The 22,406-nt window shown below is 42.3% G+C and overlaps 1 protein-coding gene across 1 annotated transcript in view; it reads right to left on the bottom strand.

Moving 5' to 3' along the window:
- LOC130835548 (ATP-binding cassette sub-family C member 4-like) overlaps positions 1-21,076 on the bottom strand; it is a 73,360-nt gene extending 52,284 nt beyond the window's left edge. Inside the window, 4 exon segments of the mRNA XM_057707186.1 lie at positions 1,872-2,096; positions 12,265-12,385; positions 12,910-13,020; positions 20,979-21,076. Of these exon segments, the coding sequence (XP_057563169.1) occupies positions 1,872-2,096; positions 12,265-12,385; positions 12,910-13,020; positions 20,979-21,076 (555 nt within the window).
- Positions 21,077-22,406: the final 1,330 nt, after the last annotated feature.

Raw genomic sequence — 22,406 nt, 5'->3', positions numbered from 1 at the left:
GGGAAAATTGGACAACTACATGTAAAAAAATGAAATCAGAACACTCTCTAACACCATATACAAAAATAAACTCAAAATGGATTAAAGACCTACATGTAAGGCCAGACAATATAAAACTTAGAGGAAAACATAGGAAAAACACTCTGACATAAATCGCAGCAAGATCTTTTTTGACCCATTTCCTAGACTAATGAAAATTAAAACAAAAACAAACAAATGGGACCTAATTAAGCTTAAAAGCTTTTGTACAGCAAAGGAAACCACAAACAAGACAAAAAGACAACCCTCGGGATGGGAGAAAATATTGGCAAACAATGTGACCAACAAGGGATTAATGTCCAAAATACACAAACAGCTCATGCAGCTCAATATCATAAAAACAAACAACCTAATCAAAAAATGGGTGTAAGACCTAAATAGACATTTCCCCAAAGAAGACATACAGATGGCCAAAAACACATGAAAAGGTGCTCAATATCACTAATTATTAGAGAAATACAAATCAAAACTACAATGAGATATCATCTCACACCAGTCAGAATGGCCATCATCAAAAAATCTACTAACAATAAATTCTGGAGAGGGTGTGGAGAAAAGGGAAACCTCCTGCACTATTAGTGGAAGTGTAAATTGATACAGCCACTATATGCCTTTACAGTCTTCCAGGAAATTGAAATTTTTTCTAATAAGAGAATTTTGTAAGGACCAAAATAAGTGGAAATCCGAAGGTGGAATGTCTGTAACAGTTTTTGCCTGGTCATCAAAGAAATGTGCGATCTTGTGTTATCCTGGTGGAAGATTGTGCATTTTGTGTTAATTAATTACGGACGCTTTTCGTCAAGTGCCACTTTCAGCTGGTCTGAGAGCAGTATTTGTTGAAATTAATCATTTGCTTTTCCAGAAGGAGTTCACAATAGAGGACTCCCCTCCAATCCTACCATATACACATCGCCTTCTTTGGATGAAGACTAGCCTTCATCCAAAGATGGTTGGTAGTGGTTCATTTCACTTGCCCCATGATATCTTCCATTCCATATTATTGTATAGTATCCACTTTTCATAGCCTGTCACAATTTGCTTTCAAAACAGAACATTTTCATTATGTTTCAGTAGAGAATTGCATGTGGAAATATGGTCAAGAAGGTGTTTTTCACTTAACTTATGTGGAACCCAAACATCAAAGCCATTCACATAACCAAGCTGGTGCAAACGATTTTCAGCGCTTGATTTGGATATTCTGAGTATGTCGGCTATCTCCCGCTTGGTAAAAAGTTGGTTATTCTCAATTATTGTTTCAGTTTGATTCCTATCAACTTCAACTGGTCTACCCAACCATGGAGCATCATCCAGCAAGAAATCTCCAGTGTGAAACTCTGCAAACCACTTTTGACACATTTGATCAGTCACAGCACCTTCTCCATATACTGCACAAATCTTTTTTGTGCATTTCAGTTGCATTTTTACCTTTCTTGAAATAGTAAAGCATAATATGCCAAAAATGTTGTTTTCTTCCATCTTCAATATTAAAATGGCCACACAAAAATTCACCAATTTTGATGTCTTTTTTTAAATGCACACTGACATGACAGCTGTCACATACAATCTAACAAAATTGTTTCAAATGAAGTTAAACACAACTAAATGCTACTAGAGCCATCTTATGAAAAAAACCGAATGAACCTTTTAGCCCACCCAATATATTGGTGAAGTTTGCTTAAAAAACAGCAACAAAATTGGCTTGATGCAAACAGCAAACTTCTCGTAAGGTGTATATGATACCAGTTACAAAATTCTTAATTTACAGAGAGCTTTCCCAAAATGCTTCTGATGCTTCAGGGGAGGTACACACTTTGGTACCAAGTGACACTTACCTTGTGGTAAATCATATGGCACATGGCTACTCTTAGCCTCATCCCCACACGCTGAATGTGATAGAAGTACAAGTGGTGCAGGATGGCCCAGATGAGCACGCAGGCACTCATCCCTGCAGCATAGCCGTAGGCTTCGCACAAAGCAGCAGAATTGGTGGGATCATAGTTTTCAACATAACTAATAATTTTCCCCAAAATTATGGGCTGAACTACTTTGGTGCCTTCCTAAAAGAAAAAAAGCCTTAATTAGAAATACAGGCCATACCAGTTTTTCTTCACACAAGCTTTACTTTTATTATTAACATGTTAAAAAGGCATTTTGACAAGATGCTATATTCATGGCTAATCTAAAAGAAAAATATGCAGATCCACTATCTCCTATAAGACAAGCAGACAATAGTTTTAACCTTACATCAAAATTTTACATTCATAGACAATAAAGCTTCAGTATATTGTGCTTAGCACACTGTGGATACTCAATAAATGTCACAGCCAATGCTTTAGAATGCACTTGGCAAAATACCAAGTGAGTCTTCGCCTAAGATGAGCAGAAGAAGTGTAAGAAATTTGCTTTCATATGAAAAAGCTCTGCCAGCTGCCTGCCCCTGTCCCCTGTACTCGCAATGTCCCAGCCCAACAGAAAGTCAAGATGGTTCATGTACGGGAGACACGCGTTTGCCATCACCTTCTGCTTTAATAGCCTTTATGAACTGAAACACGGGCACAAAAACATCCAACATTTCCTAACTGGAACTCCACATGTCAGTAGATCAAGAAAATGGAGACCAGCTTCTGCTGGAGTAGCACAAAGAAACCAGGCTTGGGAGGTTCCCAGGCTCTCAACCCCAGGGGCCACTGCATCAGTGTGTCTCTACTCCCTAGAATCTGGGATATTCCTTGGAGTCAAAAATTAAACACAGCAGAAGCCAAGCTAAAAAATGATGTCTTCCATGATTCTCCATCTGCCATACAATGCAGACACTGGGTTGGAAGAAATGTTACCAATCACCTCTTCCCCAAGGCAAAAATCAAAATCCTAAACCAATGAGTTGGGAGGCATTGAGGTCTACCTCCTGAGTAAGACTTAGGGAAAGCAAAAAATAAAGGCAAAAGAATAGCAACACTTGCCCACCCTGCCAAATGGCCACTCCACCCCACAGCCTACTTCCTCTAGTCACACCATGAAAGGTACCCTTTTCCCTCATCATGGAAAACCAAACATTCAACACAAATCCAAGTCACTGAAAGTAAACACCTAGGCCCTCGACATCATTTCCCCCACAGACACCTTAAAAGACAAAATGCCGAAAGTTTGGAAATCTTTCAGGACCTAGACTTTGAAACAAGCATTTCCTTTTAGGCAATCCCTCTTTGTCAACACAGACGTGGCAAACAACTGACAGGTTTGCTTTGATAACTCTCTTCTGTCTGTCTGAAGTTGAGGAACCCACCTGCAAGAGGAAGGGAAGGAGAATATAAAACTCCAAATATGAAACAAAACTAATATGCATTTTCTGCTCAACCAACTAGTGTCTGATCAGGATATTTACAGAAAGTTGTCCCCATCACTCAAATGGGTGTGACATTAAACTCTAACACTCCTGTCTTGTTCTATACACACTTGCACACACCCAGACACAGGCTGCACCAACTGCCTTGCCTTCCACGAGGACAGGGAAGGTTTCATCTACCATAGAGAAGTAAGGGAACACCATTTAGCTGAAAAATTGTGAGTTAGATGATCAAATCAGAGTAAGATGATCAGTTCTCGAGAACACAAAGGCTCACTGTTACATTCCCAGCATGCCCAATCATTCACCCCTAGAGGCATTAAAAGCTTATGGAAGAGCCCCTCACACAGTAGGCTGTAAAACAGACTGTTTATAGAATTTACTGAGATGGAAATCTGAAGGCTTACACAGAGACAAGCAAGAATGTCAAACTGTACACATGGGCAGTCCCAGCCCAGGTACGGTCAAAGACAGCCCAGTGCTGCAGCCTGCAAACCTGTGGCTCTCTGCCAGAAGCGCAGCAATAACACCTGCAGTCCCAAGCTGTCCTAAAATTTATGATTGTCTCTGGGAATCACTGTTGCCTGTTTTTCAACTCTCCATTTGAGCCTAATATTGGTGTAATTACAGGAAAAATAACAGTAACGTCACCCTCCAAAGAGAATATCGATTAGATGAACAAATCCAGCAAAAACAGTACAAAATGAAGGCAGGTCATTACCACTTAAGTGTCTGGATTTTTCTGCTAAGAGACAGTATTTAATAACCCAGTTGAGCAAAAAGCCTCATTAAAGAGTAAATCCAGTCCATGGCCTATCGCTTCCACCCTTCTGCCTGTTCTTGATCCTAACCCTCAACTAGGGAGAAAAAAACAATGAAGAAAATATTATCAAATCTGAAACTAACCAAATTAAAATTTTCTGGATAAGCAGATACAAAGTGAAAACTTGCTCAGATAAACCTTTCATCTTTGATATCAACCTATGACTCAGTGAATATTCTTTCCACAAACCGAGGATATAGTTCTTATTCCTTCAAAAGAATTCTTCACAACTGTGAAATCATAAAAGATTTTTAAAAGATCCCAATATAATAGCACAATGTGCCATCATTCTAGATTCACAAGAGTCTCAGAGTCTCTGAGGCAGACACTTCTTGGTGGAGTCCTTGATTCAGCCTCCTGAAAGCACTTGACATTTGGGTCTCACTTCTTGCTTTTTACGGTAATTTCTCACAGGGTTAGATGCTAAAATTTCCTCAGTGGGTACAGTTTCCCTGCTACATTTCCAAATGTACTTGAAATGTTTCTTGCCCAACTCCACCATCTCTGATTTATGAGAAAAATTAAGAAAACACAAGAAACAGAAACAAGCTAATGGACAGGAAAAAAAATGCTTGAGTGAAACATATAAGCAGAAAAAAGTAAGCTTGTGGGAAAAAAAAATAGGCAGTTAATCTTTAGAAATGGGGGAACAGGTAACAAAAGGCAGAGTTGAGAAAGATCCACTGCTAAGGAGGAAACACAGTGAATCTAGGGAAAAAATAATCATCAGGATTCTAGATATGTCTTCAGTCCTCTTTTGCACAGTGGTCTTCATCCTGACTGCAACTTAACATCACCTGGGAGGGGTTAAGATCACACTGATGCCTGAGGCCCAGCCTCCAAAAACTGCTTTAGGTTCAAATGAATAGGGATGGAGCCTCAAGTTCCCTCTCCCTGGAAGATTCTGGTTGCAGAAACTAACCCCATGTAAGCATGTGCTCTTCTCCTCTCCTGCATCATCAGGGCATCTGAGCCTGGATGGGCCGTGAACCTGCTTTGAAGGACTTATAAGTACCACAAAGGGTTTTAATCAGAGTTCCACCTCACAAATAACAATTCCAAGAAAAATCCTTATGAACCTAAACCCTTGAAACTCTTATGATAAAATTAAGACCTTTCATTTGACACAGCAGGAAAAATTAATTGTTTACAAAAGACTATATCTACAAAATAAAAAGGTGAATGAAAATTTGTAAAGTTACCTCTAAAAGGAGAGGGAGAATTAGAATGGAGCTAACAAGGACATCAGCCTCTTCTGTTGATTTGACTTTTGAACCGTGAAAACATTATATAGAATTATAATCATAAAACAATTAATTTTTTAGAAGCAATTCCTAAAATATCAGAATAAAATGAAACAAAAGTACCTAAACATATACCCATCCAGTTCGGTGGCAGAGCCATATAAAAAAAGAACTATTAAAAGTGGTTTTAAACAAAATAATTTGAAAACATGTACCCTGTGTGATATGCCTACCTAAGGACAATATGAACAGGAAAAAAAAAAACCCTTAAACTGTTTCCAGAGGTCACATTGTAGGTGATAGTGTTGATACTATAAGATTTTAAAGTGAAAAATTATGTTGATACCATTGAGAACTGGGATTAGGCACGGCAGAAAAGAGAATAGATGATGAGAGAAAAGAGATACTGATGTAAGAGTAATGAGATGAAGTAAAAACACTACTGTCCTGAATCTGATTTTGATCTAAGAGTAATGAGATGAAATAAAAACACTACTGTCCTGAATCTGATTTGGAAACACCCTTATAAGCTCATGATTTGTTTACCATAAAAAATGTATTCTAGCTTTGTCCAGTGAAAAAGCTGAGAAACAATAACCAACCCAGCAGCAATGAGCAATTCTAGCACCCAGACTATATTCTCTAAATACCATTTCCCACTAGAAGAAGCTAGGGCTGCTTGGAGAAATGGAGATTCCAGGGCTGGGGCAAAAATTGTACTAAAGATGTACAGTTTTGTGTAAAGATGAACTAGAAACATCTTGTCATACCAGAAAGCAAAAAAAGTAGTAAAGACTTCTAGAGTATGTACAAGAGACTGAGGACCCAACCTGAATAGACTCCCACTAGCCAAAGATGGCCAAAGGTTGGCATAAACATAACTGTAACAGACTGAAGCACATCAGAAATGCTTAAATCCATGAGCTCAAAGTGATCCTCATAAAAACAAACAAGACAAACAACAACAATAACAAAAACTCCATTAGCCGCAGAGGGGAACCAACCCATTTTGAAAACCAGGTTTTAAAAAAAGTGGAAAAATTAAGAATTTTCCCTGCTCTTCCTATACATACCATAGCTCAGAGTAACCAAAGAGTTCATAATGACAAAGTTTCTCTTGATGGAAATATTTCAGCTAATAAATGAAGAAGGTAAGAATTAGAACATCACCATTTTGCAACTCCTAATGAGTTAGTGGATCTTGAGCAATGATCATGAGTAGCTCCTAACATCACACACATGAAAAGACAAGACATCATCTACCTCATAAGGGAGGTGCACAATCCGATAAGCCTACCTCCTACAAAGAGGAAACGAGTGGGGGAAAGCCTGAATGAGTCAGATCAAGCTTCTAGATCGAACCACCAACCTAAGGTGCCAGAGGAACATATTAAATGACACAGGGGGAGGGGCAATCAGACAAATCCAGGCTGTGGGGATCTCTACAGGACAAACAACCTGGTTTCCTCCATGTAAAAATAAATTAAATAAATAGCTGAGAGGGAAAGAGAGGAGTGGGTGAAGGTGAATAGGAAAGCAACCCATACAGCCTCTACCAACCAAATGCACCTTATTTGATACTGCTTCAAACAATGAGGAGAGGAAAGACAACTGTGAGCACTGGCTAGATATTGACGATATTAAAGCTAATGTTTATGCATACTAATTGGGATTAGAATTACATAGGGGAAGATTCCACATCTTATAAAGATACAGACTAAAATATTTATAGATAAAAATGATGTGATGTCTAGGAACGGCTTCAAAATGAACTTGGGAAGTGAGAGTGAGTAGGGGTTCAGATGAATCAAGACTGCTCATGACTTGGCAATTACTGAAGCTGCCTTAGATTTACATAGGGGCTCACTGCCCGGTATTCTTCTGAGTTCTTGTCTGGGACCCCCTATGATAAGACAGAATAACAAAACAGTGTCAAACAGAAGTTTATTAATATGTATACCTCCTGTATACACAGGAGATACCCAGAAAAACTGAGTAACTCCTTGAGATGGACCAAGCCACCACCTTAAATACCATCTCCAGCTGAAGACAAACAAAAGTGGGGGGGGGGGGGGGGAAGGAGGGGACACTTATGAGAGGTAAATAGGAAAAGCAGCTTAAACTAGGGTAGGGTTGGGTTTGTTATGGAGATTTAAGACTTTTTGAAGACTTCTCCATTGACAGGATTCTTCTGTGATTTAAGCCCATCCTTCTCTTTCAGGTACTGAAAGGGAGACACCCTTACAAATGGAGATTTCCTTTATTGATGTAAATGTCCTTCACAGAAGGGTAACTTCTACTCTGTCTTCAGAGCTTTTCCTGTGTCTATTTCTCAAAAAAATATTCAGTTCAAAATAATCTTTGGGCCAAGGAGGCATATTGCAGGGTGACACATTCTTCTACCCTTCAATCCTATCCTATTTTTGAAATGTTCTTAAACACCTACAGGAAAAAAAACAAAAACAAACAAACAAAAAAACAACTGCAGGAAGCTGCTGACAGAGGAGCACAGAGCTCTGAGCCTTCAGTGGAAGCTGTAGCAGAGAGAAAGCCTCAGGACAGAATGCAAAGAGCACTGGCCTAGGAATCAGAACACTTTGCTTCACAAACCAGGTTAGCCACCTGCAAGTCACATGACTCTAAGCCCCTCCTGTTTCCTCCTAAACCTCCAAGTCCTTATCCATGAAAATACCTGCCTTGTTTACCTCGGAGGAATCCTGGGACAACTAAGTGAGCTACAAGAGCTCAAAGTGCTCTGAAACCACCATTAAAAAACATAAGAGTAAGCTATGATCACTTTACTATACAGAAGGCCTAGAAAGAGACCTATTCTATTCTTGATGGCAGAGGCTAGTTTCACAAAGTGTTTGGAAAACTCATTGCTGCTTACAGGTGATCATGACAGAACAAGAACTCTTGAGAAAAGTCATTTGTAAAAGCCAACTTTACTGGACAGTAATTAAAAGTTTCACTTCTAAGAAGAATTTTGAGTTTTTAACCATTATGAATACAACCTTTTAAAAAAGAGTCACCTACTTCCCTGACTTATTAACGAAAGAGGATTGAGGGAGACTGGAGGGTATGTGAAATAAGTGAAAGTGATAGGAGGTACAAACTTGCAGTTATAAAATAAACAAGTCACAGGGATGTAATGTACAACATAGGGAATATAGTCAATAACATTGGAATAACTTTGTATGATGACAGATGGTAACTAGACTTATCCTGGTGATCATTTTATAACGTATAAAAATAATGAATCACTACGCTATACACCTGAAACTAATATAATGTAAGTCAATTATACTTCAATTTAAATTTTTTAAAAAATGAAATAAAAATGTACATATGCTTTAAAAAAATGGACTGAAAAACATCACCCTCACTTATGACTCAAGGGCATCACTGTGGCTATTACTAACATCTAATGGCCAATGCTATGCACTCAAGAACAGCAGGTCTGCTCTGCAGGTCCCCATCCACTTTGTTCAATGCTCCCTCCTCCTCTCCCTTGCCGTGTGATCCTCAATGGCTGCTCTTGGCCCACAGTATCTTTGCCACCAGCAGCCGCTCCACAGCCTCCTGGGTTAGGCAAAAGTGAAGGACACTGGAAGAAAGTGTTGGGAAATAACTGCAAAGGCCTAGTACAGCTCTTAGGGAACAAACCCCGAGTCAAGGCACAAACCCCACTGTGGAACTCAGAGGAGTGTTTACTTTCTGCCCATCAGCTGAGTTCCAAAGTGAAGATCTATACAGACATGGGCTTCCTACAGCTTCCACCTGAAACAGACACAACCAGCAAAAGTGCTCTTGAACAAAGGCCAAGTGGCCAAACAAGGCCAGGCCATTTCTAAGGGTCCTGGGAATAGGACATAACCCTCAGTCACTCCTCCCCTCTCAGGGGAAGGGACTGTGTGAACCCATGCTGGCTCTTTGAGGTCACCCCACTTACACACCAGCAGGCACAGACCTGATCTCTCAGAGAGAAGGCCTCAGATGACATGGGGAGGTGGCTTCTGTGACTCTGACCCAGGCAGAAGCTTCAGGCTCCTCCTCTCCACCCTGAGGGCTCTGGGCAGGCAGAGACCTGTTCTCCCAACCCGCGGTCCCCGTGGAGGTGCACAAAGGGGCCAGGCATGCTGGGAACTCTCTGGCTGTTTTGTTCTAATTAGGGGTGGCCTGCAAGAACTCCACGTTCAACATCAGCCTGGTACTTGTTTGTCTAAGCAGTATGAGCAATTCTCTTCAATTCTCACAGGATGGAGGTTTTCAAACTTTGAAATCCTAACTCCAAAAGCCTTGCCCTGAACTGGCATCACCCTGCCTCTTCCCACTGGTGCTGCCAGGAGTGCCTGTGTTGTGGTTGGTCTCTGCACACTGAGAGGGAATCATGGATGATCCATGAGGTGTTCTGTGCACCAGAGGAATTAAAAGAAGGCTGGAGGCCACAAAGGAAATGTATTTATGTTTTAGAAGATCCTGAGCTGAGTTTAGATCTTCCACTATCTAAAATAAAAGATCACTTAGGAATGGCAGTGAGGAGAAGGTGGCTCCTGAAGGGCTTCTGGTCCATCTGGACACAGAATGATGCTGCTGCCACTGTTACACCCCAATCACTTTCAGCACCCAGGGGAATTGGTCACCTGGACTCTACCCTCATTTATGATCCCCAATCTGACTTCCTGCTTTAGGGAATTCTTAGCATCCTATTTATTATCTTTAGGCCAAACTCAGGATGCAAATGTGTCTGAGACCCTGAAGACAAAACTCTCAAGATGAGCATTCCCAATCCTGAGGGACAAGCTATCAGTCATTGAGATGGTCAGGCTGGTAAGTCAGAGTACCTGAGATGGAAACTCAGCCTGTCTTTTATGCTTTGTGTGACCAACAGGCACACAATGTAACTACTTGTTCTCAGGGTCCTCTCTTCTAAAATGGGGGTAATATAATCCTATGACTTTGTTGCATTAGCCAAAGGAATAAAAGTGATATTACATATAAAGTGCTCATAGCAGTTCCTAATACATAATTTTTTGGGGGTACTTACTATTGTTATTACTACGAGGGTGAGTCAAAAATTATCCACACTCAAGTTATATTAAACTTCTGTAAATTCTACAGCCAGAGTGCAGATAATTTTTGACTTACTCTCACACATTACTAGTTGTACTGCTGTTGGCACCACCACCAGTACTATTGAGTATAAGCCCCAGTTACTGCTGCTAGTACTTCTAGTAACACTACTGAGGATGAGCCCCCACATTTGCCAGGTCCTCTACTCCACACTTTTCTACCATAACCACCCAACAACTAACCTCCTGAAAGAGGGGCCAGGGCTCTACCAGTTGCCACCTTATGAAGCCCCCAGGCCTGGCCTTCCTGGACCCCAACAGGAAGTATTACCAGGGTTGGACAACTTTGAAATCAACACTCCACCCTGCCCTTCATAGGGCACTGCAATATCTAGTGATCAGCACCCTCCCAAAGGTGGTACTCTGCCCCATATACCTGTCCCCATCCTCTGGCACACTGGCCAGCCCACCTTTGTCATCAATGAGAACTCAGTCTCCCAGAACCATCCAGTTACCTGTGAGCTGACAGATTCTCTGGTTTTTCCAGTTGTGTGGGGCAGATTTCACCTACCCAGCTGCCCACTGCCCACAGTGCCCTTCAGTACAACAGAGCCTTTTAAACAAGAGCCACACCTCCCACCTGCAAACCACCTGGCCCATCCATCTCATCCCCAACAAAACATATTTATGACAACTCACCACCTTCTCCACCTAAAACAACCCTTTCGTAGCAACTGCATCTTCTATCCCTCCTGCTCTCACACTCACAGGCCGCCCATGTCCCTAAGGCAGCACTAATGTGCCCCAGAGAGCACGAGCCACCCAGGTGGGTTTGCAACAGACCTCCAGCAGCCGCAGCCAGAACAGGGAGGCTGACGGGCCCTGTGCCCCCAGGGGGAACTGTCTCACTTAGGGATCTTAACCCAGGCCCTTCAGGGTCGTGGAGGTCACTAACCTCAGGGCTTTCTGCCTTAGGTTTTCCCCTTCACATCCCCTCCAACACCCTCTGCAAATGCCAGGCTACTCTTCCTTCAACCAGCAACCCACCCCCACAACCAGGGACAGAAACCAGCATGGGTGGTGCACGAATTCTCCACAATTCATGGTGAAGCTGGAGCTCCTCTCCACGGGGGACTTTGGCTTGGGGTACATGGTCTATGGGGAAGGGGTCAGCCCAGGGAAGGGTGTGCTCTTGGGAGCTCTGGGCAGCTGCAGCCCAGAAGAAGGGTCCCAGGTTTTGTTATGCTGGAAGGGGATGGGCAACAATACCTTCTTAGTAAAGCATTTTTCAGATGTGACCTGGTCAAGTTAACAATTATTTGCTGAGCGCCTATAAAATGTCTTATGTTATTGGGGCTCTGGTCCAAACTTACTTCCTCCAAACCACAGGGCACATATTCCTTGACCTTGTAGGATCTTCTTTTGGTCAAGGATCACTCTTAGCATTTCTGATCACCAACAATGTCCTAACATGGCATAAAATGTCTTTTCCTTTTCAGTGCCATCCTTCCACGACACTGTGTTTTAATCAGTTAAAAGAAAAATAGTAATCCCCCAGAGGTCCAGTCCTTTAAGTATCTGTCCCTTCTAAAGATAAATACAACCGCTGAGCTACATCATGTTTCCTAGACATGTTTTATCCTCAGACCTTAAACCACTGGCTTCTCTCCCCATCTGTCCTGTTCGTCTCAGTATTGATCCACTTACACTGAAAAGCAATGCACTGTATGTAAAAGCTTTTACCTCAAGAAACGTAAAAATTCCCAAAACTAAAAAGGATTTCCAGTAACACTTTATGATTGCTTTCGTTAAAGAAGGCTCCCGTGCATCCTTCTCGGCTCTCAAAACTTCTTGATCCCAGTACCTGTGATGAGAAACAAAGCACAGTAAAGAACAGCCCCACCACAGGCAAAATGTGGGAGATGACAGAGTGGAGGATAAGCCTTTACCACAGGGTGCTGTGTGGCTGCCCCGTAAAGGCTGGCTAATTGCTTGCAGGGCTCCTGAAAGATGAGCCCTGCAGACCCTGAAGCACCAGAAAAACAGGCCTTGAGGGGAAGAGTCCCAGTCTCAGGAAACAAGTTCTTGCCAAGCTTTGCTGGAGTCACAGCACCATGAGCAGCCCAAGAGGGCAGACAGCCTCCTCCAGGGACACCACCTCCGGGGACAGAGCTCGGTGTCCAGGGCCTGGGCTGCTGGCTCCCTCCACGTTGCACAGCAAACACGGGGCCCCCAGCCTCCAAAGTGGGCTAAGCCCGGGCTCAGCGTGCAGTGTCAGGAGAAGGAGGCTCCAGAAGAGCCCAGAGGAGGCAAAACCCACCCAAACCTTTAGCCACACGGAGAAATTCTCACTCCTCCTTCCCCTTCTCCTCTCTGCCTGCTGCTCACCCTTGCAGCTCTTCCCCAAGGTGCCTGGAGCCATCTTCCGGAAGCACTGGGTATGTGTCATCTTCTTCTAACCTCCGCTTGTGACCAATTTTAAACAACGGGTTTAGCCACCTGTTAAAAATTAAAAGGAGAGTGACATATATCCAAATTACACATCTCTGTCTAATTAGAATCCTACATTCATGGGCTTAGTTTAAAAAAAAAAGACTATATTTTAAATACAGAGAGATATGGGAGAAAAAAATTCGATATGTGCTTACACACACACACACACACACACACACACACACACACACAAAGACACACACTCCCCAGCTCTATATCCTGAAAGACCCTGCAAGCAATGACACACTGGTAGTAAAGAGCATTCCAGCCCCCAGATCTTGGGGTTTTGTTTTTTTTAACATAAACAATTACAGTATTGTTTTTCTTGCGATGAGAACTTTTAAAGTCAATTTTCAGCAGCTTTCAAATATGCAGTATAGTATTATTAACCATAATTACCCAACCGGACATTGCATCCCCATAACATATTTATTTTATAACTGGAAGTTTGTTCCTTTTGGCCCCTTTCATCCAGATCTTAACTTTTTTTTTTTTTAAATTTAGATCTTAACTTTTTAATATCCATCTTCCCTAAAAGGAATCAGGGCTCCTTGAAACAATGGCAGATTCCAAAGTTGGGGCAGTGTGGGTAAGCACCTGATAATTAGCTTTTTTGATTTTAAAGTAATTGCCTGATATTAAGCTTTAGAGACATCCACTTCAAAGACATCCATCTCCAATGAACACATGCTAGCTACACAGCTAGATAAAGAGCCAGGCCACCACACCCATGAAGTTCCAATTTTTTTCAGAAAGCTCTGGTTGACGTGATAACAGACCATCTCTCTGACTACTTGCTTCTCCCTTCTTGCAATTTAATTCCCGCTCTTATGATTTAAATTCACCAATAAAGAGTGAACTCACAAAATCCTAGACATCCCACCCTCAACCCCAGAAAGGCAGAACCTCAAGTCCAGGTTTGCTCATGTACTCTCTCTCTCTTTCTCTCTCTCTTTACCCAGGACCTCACTGTGTTACCCCAGGTGTGCTTTGTACCCTCCAGGACATGTGAGTGATAAGCCTTGCCATTTCAAATTTCCCTGATGGCTGTTGCTAAGACATGACTCACAATCCTAAGGACAACAAGGGCCGGTCCAGCCACAACATGACTCTTAAAGGGGAATGTCTCTGGGGGCTGCCTTAACTAGTATGAACCCATGTCAGCAGTGCCTCCAGGCATTCCCAGCAACAGCACCACTATCTATAGGCCTAGATCAACAGGCAGAGAAAGTACAAGATGGGCCTGGGACATCTTACACCATAAAATAAGGAAGTGCTGAAGGAATCATGAGGTTGTATAGAAAGGACAAAGAAGGTAGCTTGAATGGCTCTCACTAGACAAATCTGGGATACTTTGAGCCTCAAAATAAATAAATGGCAATGAATCCTAACCCATTAAATAATGAAAGAACCCATGAATCCTTACTGCTACATAAATAGGAGAGAAAGGAACCCTCTTTCAAACAAATGCAAACAAACATAAAAGGAACAATGGAGTCAGGTTATCAATGGAAGTTAATTATCAATGGAAGTTAATTATCAACGGAAGTTAAAACTAGTGGGTGAAAATTTGATGTGAAGCATGATATCTACATAATCTCAATTTCTCTCTCTGCAAATTACTTATTATAAAGGGAAAAACCAGTAACAGCACAGAGGATCCCCCCCAAACCCTAGTCAAATCCATTATGCATTACCTAAATGATAATAATTAATATGTAGAAATAGCCCAAAGATTAAGATAATTTTACTGATTTTGCCAGGGAAAGGAAATTTCCAAAGCCTGACAATAATAACCCATGAAAACAGAGATCACATTTTATTTTATTATTACTAGGACAATACAGGTACAGAGGAGAAGCTCAAGAACTATTCGTTGAATAAATGAATGTCCACGAATCTTTAAGAAGCAATGAGAGAACGCTAGGATGGATGATGCCTTAGAGGACTGGGACGGGGAGGGTGTGGGGGAGTCAAGGGAGGGAGGGAATACGGGAATATGTGTATAAATACAGATGATTGAACTTGGTGTACCTCAAAAATAAATAAATAAATAAAACATTAAAAAACGATAAAAATTAAAAAAAAAAAAAAAAGAAGCAATGAGAGACTGAGCTTCAGATTTTGCTAATCCTGGTACCTTGGCACCTCTAAAGAACCCAGGTCCAGGAGTCAGACAATAGAACTCTAGTCATAGCAGTGGCACTGAGGACCCAGGGCCTCAACTGTCCTCTGCTCCAATCCCTCCACTCCAGTTCAGAATCTTCATGATCTTTAATATCCCTAGGTCTCAATTTCCTTCCAAAACAAAAGTATAAGTGTGTAAGCTCTACCACTAAACAGGTTTGAAACATGTTAGGCTATTAATCCTACAGTTATTCCCTATGGAAAATGATCAGGACTTACCCAGATGATGACACCCTGCCCTGAAAGGCTCTCTTTAAAATTCTGCTTGCACAGGAAAAGATGCTCAAAATCAGTAATCCTTAGGGAAATGCAAATCAAAACCACAGTGAGACATCACCTCATACCTATTAGGAGGATGACTATGAAAAAAAAAGAAAAAGAAGAGAAATGTCTGCAAGGGTATGGAGAATTTGGAACCCTTGTACACTGACAGTGGGATTGTAAAATGGTATAGTCACAAAGGAAAAATATTTTATGATTCCACTTACATGAAGGTACTGAGAGCAGTCACATTCAGAGAGAAACAAAGTGGCCCTGTGGTTGCCAGGGGCTGGAGAGTGGGGGGTTAGTGTTTGATGACACACCAATACAGGAGGAAAAGACTTCCGGAAATTGATTGCACAATTATGTGAATGTACTTAATACTGAACTGTATCCTTTAAAATGATCAAGAAAGTAAATTTTGTGTTGTGCATTTACCACAATTTTTAAAAATTCAATGAGAAATTGATGTGCCTCAGTTGGAAATCTTTCTGTGATAGTACAGACTTTGCCACTTTCTGGTTGTATGATCATGAACTAGCCACATAACCTCTCACTATTGGCATTTGATAAACAGGGAGAACACATGGAGATAATACCTCCCAAGGCTGCTGAGGTAACAACTGAGAGGATCAGTGAGGCTCTGAACACTACAAAGTTCCAACAGACAAAGGGTGGCCTTCACCGCAACAGTGTTCTTGAATAACCCCATATGAACTCCACTAGAAAGCCTCTGATAACTGACAGATGAAGTTACAACAATAGTAGTTCCAATAGGAAGAAGAAAGACCCTCTTCTTTCCTGGCAAGGACTCAGCCAATGAAAAGCCATGGACTTTTTGTTTGCTACAGCCCTCCCAACCTCCTCTTTCTCCCCCCTATAAAAGCGTTCTCCTTCCCTTACCTTTTGGGGACTTTCACGTGGCTCACCAGGGTTGCAGATATGAAACTGCAATTCTCTGCTGATACTGAATAAACCCATCTTTGCTGGAGAAATATCTGAGAGTCTCTTTGTTTCAGGTCAACAGAGGGAAAGGGGTCAGCATGATTGGGGGACCACTGGAAGACTCAGAAAGGCAAATTATCCACTTAACACATTTGAATGGACACTAGTTGATACCTCTCAGATACCTAATGAGATGCAGGATGATAAAGACCCCCAAATCAAGAATAAACTACAGGAAATAAACTTAAATTTGTTAGCCTGTTTATTTTGCTGTAAGGACAGAGTAGTAAATTTGAATACACCTTTGGGATGTTCTACATCTTTCTGGGGCCATAGCTGTTATACAAAATTACCAAAACTCATGAAACTAAACGTTTACAGGGAATAGGCTGAGGCCAGAGAAAGAGCCCTAGTGAGCCCACCCAGCCTCCATCTACAACATTTGGATTTCTGACTGTTAATGAAGAACAACAAGATTAATACAAAGGGTATTTTGAAAATGGTGCAAAGAATCCTAGTTTGAAATTAAACATTTCTGGACTTCCCTGGTGGTCCAGTGGTAAAGACTCCATCTTCCACTGCAGGGGGCGTAGGTTCAATCCCTGGTTGGGGAACTACGATCCTACATGCCATGATGTGCAACCAAAAATTAAATTAAAAAAAAAAGAAAGAAATTAAACATTTCTACACATTCATGATCAATAGTTACTGCGGGCCTAACACAACCAGCCTCTCTAAAGCATCTCAGCACTCAGCCAGTTCACATTCAACCTCATGTCATCAGCTTCTCTGACAAAAGCCTCCAGAGAGTCTGTCTTGACACCAGTAACAGTTTCCACAACCGCAATCTCTTTGCAAGGTGACAGTTCACTGGCTGAGACGTGGCCACTGTTGGTGGAGGGAGGATTTAACCACTACCTGATGGGCCAAGTGCATGTGGCCCAAGACTCTGCTCAACCCTCATCTCTGGGGATGGGTCCTGCCCTAACCCCCAACCTGCTGGCCTCTGGGACGAGGGTGGGAGAGAAATGCAGAGCACATCCCAGAGGCCTGCTGTGCAGGACAGTGGGGACATTGCCAGGGAGATTCTTAGCAGACTGGACAATCTAGTCCCCAGCTGGACACGGTTCATAAACTGTGCCACTGACTTCCAATAATGGGGAAGAGGAAGAATTATTCAATAAACCATGATAGGAAAATGGGCTGCTTTGGAAAAAATATTAGGGCCTATCTTATATCTAACACTAAAAGAAATTCTAGCTGCCTTTAGTTTTAGAAATGAAACAAGAAGAATTAAAATAAAATGCTTACAGAGATTTAGATGATACTAGGATTTTAAAGACGTATTACAAAAGCAACAGGAGAAACCAAAAAGAAAAGTTTAATATAATTAATGATACGTAACTTAAAACCACTAAACTAAATTAAAGGACAAATGAAAATCTGCAAAAGTGTTATATGCACTATTGAAAGTTTTTTTCATATATATAAATGCCTCATAGGAAAAAAAATCTATTAATAAACAATTCAAAGAAAGACAAATAGTCAATAGACATTAAAAAGCTCCATCTCTACAAATCAAATAAATTCAAATTAAAACTGTTTGAGATTATTTTTAACTTTAGACTGAAAAAATGTAATTTAGGTGCTCAAAGATGGCAATGCAATAAGCACACAAACAGCTGTTAAAAGGGTAAATTGGTCAGAATCTGAAGGAAAACAATTCAGCCTTTCACCGGTTATTCTACTTCTAGGAACACAGAAAAAGGAAAGATGCACCAAAATATATGGTCATGGGTATGCATCACATCATAATTAGCAATACATTGTGTTAAATAAAAGTGAAAGAATGCATAAATTGCAATTAAATACCATGTTTTCAATATTATTTAATACCATAAATAAATGTTGACCATAGAAAATTAAGAAGGAATCAGGATTCAAAGTTATTTAGTTTTATAAAAAAGTGTGCATGCTCAGGTGTGCACAAAGATTTCTAGGAGAAAGACTAAGAAATAACCAAATTATCAGCAAGTGTATTTGGCTAATAGAAATAAATCCTTATTCCTTTTCTTCTTCTTCCATAGTTTTAAATTTCTTACAGAAATAAAAAATATATATTCTTTTCTAAAATCCACAACAATTACCAATAGCCATAATGTATGACTATTAGACCCTAATTCCAACCTGTTCTGTGTAAATACTTAAACCCCAATGAGGTCATTTGTATAAAGTCAGTAAGCTAGTTACTGGCATCAGTTACAAGCTTAGAAAGCAGATAAACTGTGAGAAGAAAAGCAAATACCTAATGAGAAGATGAAAACTCAGTTTATCTCTACAAGGTGGGCCTTGTCTCTGGGTGGCACGTCCTGGCTGAGCTCATTTCGGCTTTCCCGGAGCAGCGAGTGGGGGACACAAGGAAATCATTAAGGTACCTCAGGCTTTACATACAGGATGGCAATCATGGTCATCAACTAACTTCACAAAGTCCGGACCCCTTTTGAAAAGTTAATACTGAAATAATGCCAATGGGAGGAGTGGCTTAAAGCAGTAGCCAGCCTCAACCTTCCATCAGTATCACCTGGAGTACCTGTTTAAACACCATCCTGAGTTTCTAATTTTACAGAATTGGTCTAGAATGAGTGTGGGAGAATTTGCACTTCTAACAAGCTCCAGGTGATGAGGCTGCTGCAGGTCTGAGAGCCATACTCTGAGAACAGTTGCCCTAAAGCTTGGTTATAGTGATATTTCACATGCATCATCTCCAACAGCAAAAACTTTAAGAATTTCCCTTCAGAAATTCCTGCTTACAAGAACAAAGGTGTATTTGGAATTGTCTTCTCCCTGCATTTAAGCACAAGTATCCCAATAGAAGCAGCTCAGTACAGCAGTTACACACACGGCAAACACAGGCTCAGAAGCCAGACTGCCTGGTGTGGGATCCAACTCTCCCACTACTAGCTGTGTGATAGGAGGCAAATTACTCAACCTCTTTGTTTCACTGCCCTCAAATGTTAGATAAGAGGTAATAGCTCCTGCTCCAGCAAGAAAACTGTAAATGGCTGTCTACCAAAATCATTGAGAAATTCTCACCCTCCCATTTTCATGCATACGCATTTTGAAAATCCATGATCAGAAGGTGCTTGGAGAGTTCCCTGCATTAAGCTAATAAGATGTTTACCTACTTTGTTATTATTTACAATAACCACACACGTATTCCTTCTAGGCCCCTTTCCTTAAGAGCCACCAAATGGCCAAGAGATTGTAGCTACATACACTGAATACACCACCATCCAAACAAGCATAGGAGCTCCAATCCCTTGGGAATCCCCGAGGCCTTTCCATTAAAAAAAAAAAAAAAGAAAGAAAGGGAAGTATCAGAATTTGTGGCAAAGATGCATGGGTTAGAGTACAGAAACAAAGGATCTGGTAATCACCCAAGTGTGATTAAAGCCCAAAGGTCAGGCCCACCTAGTTAGTAGTTCCAGCTATTAGATGGAAAACTATAGTTAAGAGCTTCACCTCTCTGAGCCATTTTTCATTGATGTGTTTTCTCACACCTCAGGGACCCTTCAGTAGTTTGAAGACCATAGGACTCCTGGGCAGGACCACCTGCATCAAGACCATGCACTGCTTCTCTAAAGGCTAGAGATCTGGATAAGACCCCCACAGGCTTCAGGGACCCCATCCCCAGACCAGTCCTCAAAGGTGAAAATGGAAATATTCACAATAAGGAAAGTGGCTGGTCAAACACATACTCCAGTCATGGCTGTGTGTCCCAGGCAAAAGCAAAATGTGTTCAAAAATAATGTCCCAATCCATTAAATAAAAAATAATAGTGTTTTTTACACACATTAGATTTGTCGCAACTAGGTACCGGGATATACAGTGAGAGATGCACACAGAGAGAGGCAGGGAGAAACAGATATGGTCATAGACACAAGAAGAGAGGGAGCCCAGTGCAGTTGGAACTCAGCTGTCATCTAAGAAATATGGGAAAAGGTGGAGGCATTATTGGAAGATAATGGACATTATCGGCAACAGTCCAGGGCACTAATAAAGGAAACTGTTCATAAGCTGCTTGCTTAGGGGAAAAATAAGTATGCCCCTTCATTCAGCACTGTGAATTCCTGAGCAGTACTGGGGAAGCCAGTTAAGGATGGAGTGTGGGAGGTCCTGTCCTTCTCAGGCTTGGCAGTGATCCCCTCTGGGCAGCCTGGGTTCTCAGCCTCCATAACTCCTGCTCCTCCCACTGCTTCTCCTGCTCCCGGGCATAGGAGGTTGGCTGGATGGCGAGCTAGCTGCAAGGCACGGAGACCCTGCATCCACCACCAGGTCCCTCTTCTGGCTTCTGCTCCCCTCTCCCTGACACCTCAAGCCATAGTGCAGGCAGGGACTCCGAGGCCGGGGTGGGGCAGCCCCTCCAGCTACAAGAAGCCTGGCACCCAGGGCGCCAGAAGAAAATGCACCCTTGCCCTGACCCTAGACTCTCAGTCCTTGAAATGCGCCAGCAGTGTCATGCACTTGCCCTGAGGGCGGCAGGGGTGTTGCAGCTCAGGTGGGGCACTCACCAGAAGAACAGGCGAGAGCAGAAGTTCTGGTTCTGCAGCGGCTTGGGCTTCACCTGCATCTTGCCCTCGAGGCAGGCTGGGGGTCCCCCTGCTCCCATGGCGATGCCGCTCCAGCTGCTCCTGGAGGCACCGGCAACGATGCGAGAACCTCAGCCAGAGCGTGGGTCTGCTCCTAGGTAGCCAGAGAGCCACCTGCTTCTGGGAGTGGAGCACCGGTGGTCCCCCCAGCCCTGGCCTCCAGTGGCTGCCGGCTATGCGCCTCTGCCACAGACACCTGAGGCCTGAAGTCAGGAGAGCTGTGAGGCAGCAGGGCGAAGGGGCAGCCAGGTGGATGCTGCCAGAGGCAGGCACAGTTGATGGAGGCAGGCAAGGTAACGGTGAGGCACCAGGCGTTGGACCCAGAGGTGCCCACGTCCGTGCACTCAGCTGCAAACTCTGCTAAAGGGCATTCTTTGAGCTCAGGCACCCACCTAGAAGATGAAGAAGGGAGGTGCAGGCTGTATCAGCCCTATCTGCTCAGAATCGCCCCCCTCAGCTGTGGTGAAGACCTGGAGGAAGCTGGCAGAAGGAGATAACAGACTGCTCTCTGGGCAATCTGCCCTCATCAGGACCAAACAAGGGTGCTGTGGAAGGTTCTCCAACTCTAATAGAGCAAGACGCTATGGGGCTTTCCAGGGATAGATTCCAGCCCCAACCCATTCCCTCTGTCTCTTGTTTGTAGAAAACCTTTAGTCTCCCACACTTCTTCTGAGCCACAGAAGTCTGGCTCAAGAATTAATGATTGAAAGATGTGAATATGTAGTAACAAAGAAGTTAAACAATAAATTAGCCATATAGCAGTCACAGAATCTTTAGTTCCTCCCTGAAGGACATAGATTATATAGATAACAGTGTCTGATGCATATCCCTGAGTTATTTTGCAGATACTAAAAACCCCACCAGATGGAAGAAATTAACTGCATTATGGCCACGAGCAGCAGGTAGACCCAGACCAGCTGGAGCCTAAGGATTGATGATGTTAAACCTCATGACAAGCATCCTGTTACCTCACCATGTACCAATCAGAGAATAGTGCAGGAGTTGACTGCATACCGTGGACCTTCTCCCTCACCTTGCCTTTAAGAACCCTCCCCTGAAATCCATTAGGGAGTTTGGGTCTTTTAAGTTTGAGCCACCAGTACTCCTTGCTTGGTCCTTGTAATAAACCTTTCTCTGCTCCGAACTCCAACATTTTGGTTTGGCCTCACTGTACCTCGGGCACAGGAACTTGGATTGGATAACACAAACTGTGATTAAACATTTGACCTTGGACAACAGCAGGGTTTAGCACAGATTACGTTTGTAGAGCTGCAAGACCTAAAGAAAGGTAACAGAAGATTAGAGGAGCTCAAATGATTTTGGAAGATGAATGCATGCTGTCATTGGGGA

The sequence above is a fragment of the Hippopotamus amphibius genome, chromosome 14 (assembly GCF_030028045.1).
Source record: "Hippopotamus amphibius kiboko isolate mHipAmp2 chromosome 14, mHipAmp2.hap2, whole genome shotgun sequence".
Classification (NCBI taxonomy): Eukaryota; Metazoa; Chordata; class Mammalia; order Artiodactyla; family Hippopotamidae; genus Hippopotamus; species Hippopotamus amphibius.
Note: the sequence above shows the minus strand (reverse complement) of the source record. Positions and strands in the feature narration are given on the sequence as shown.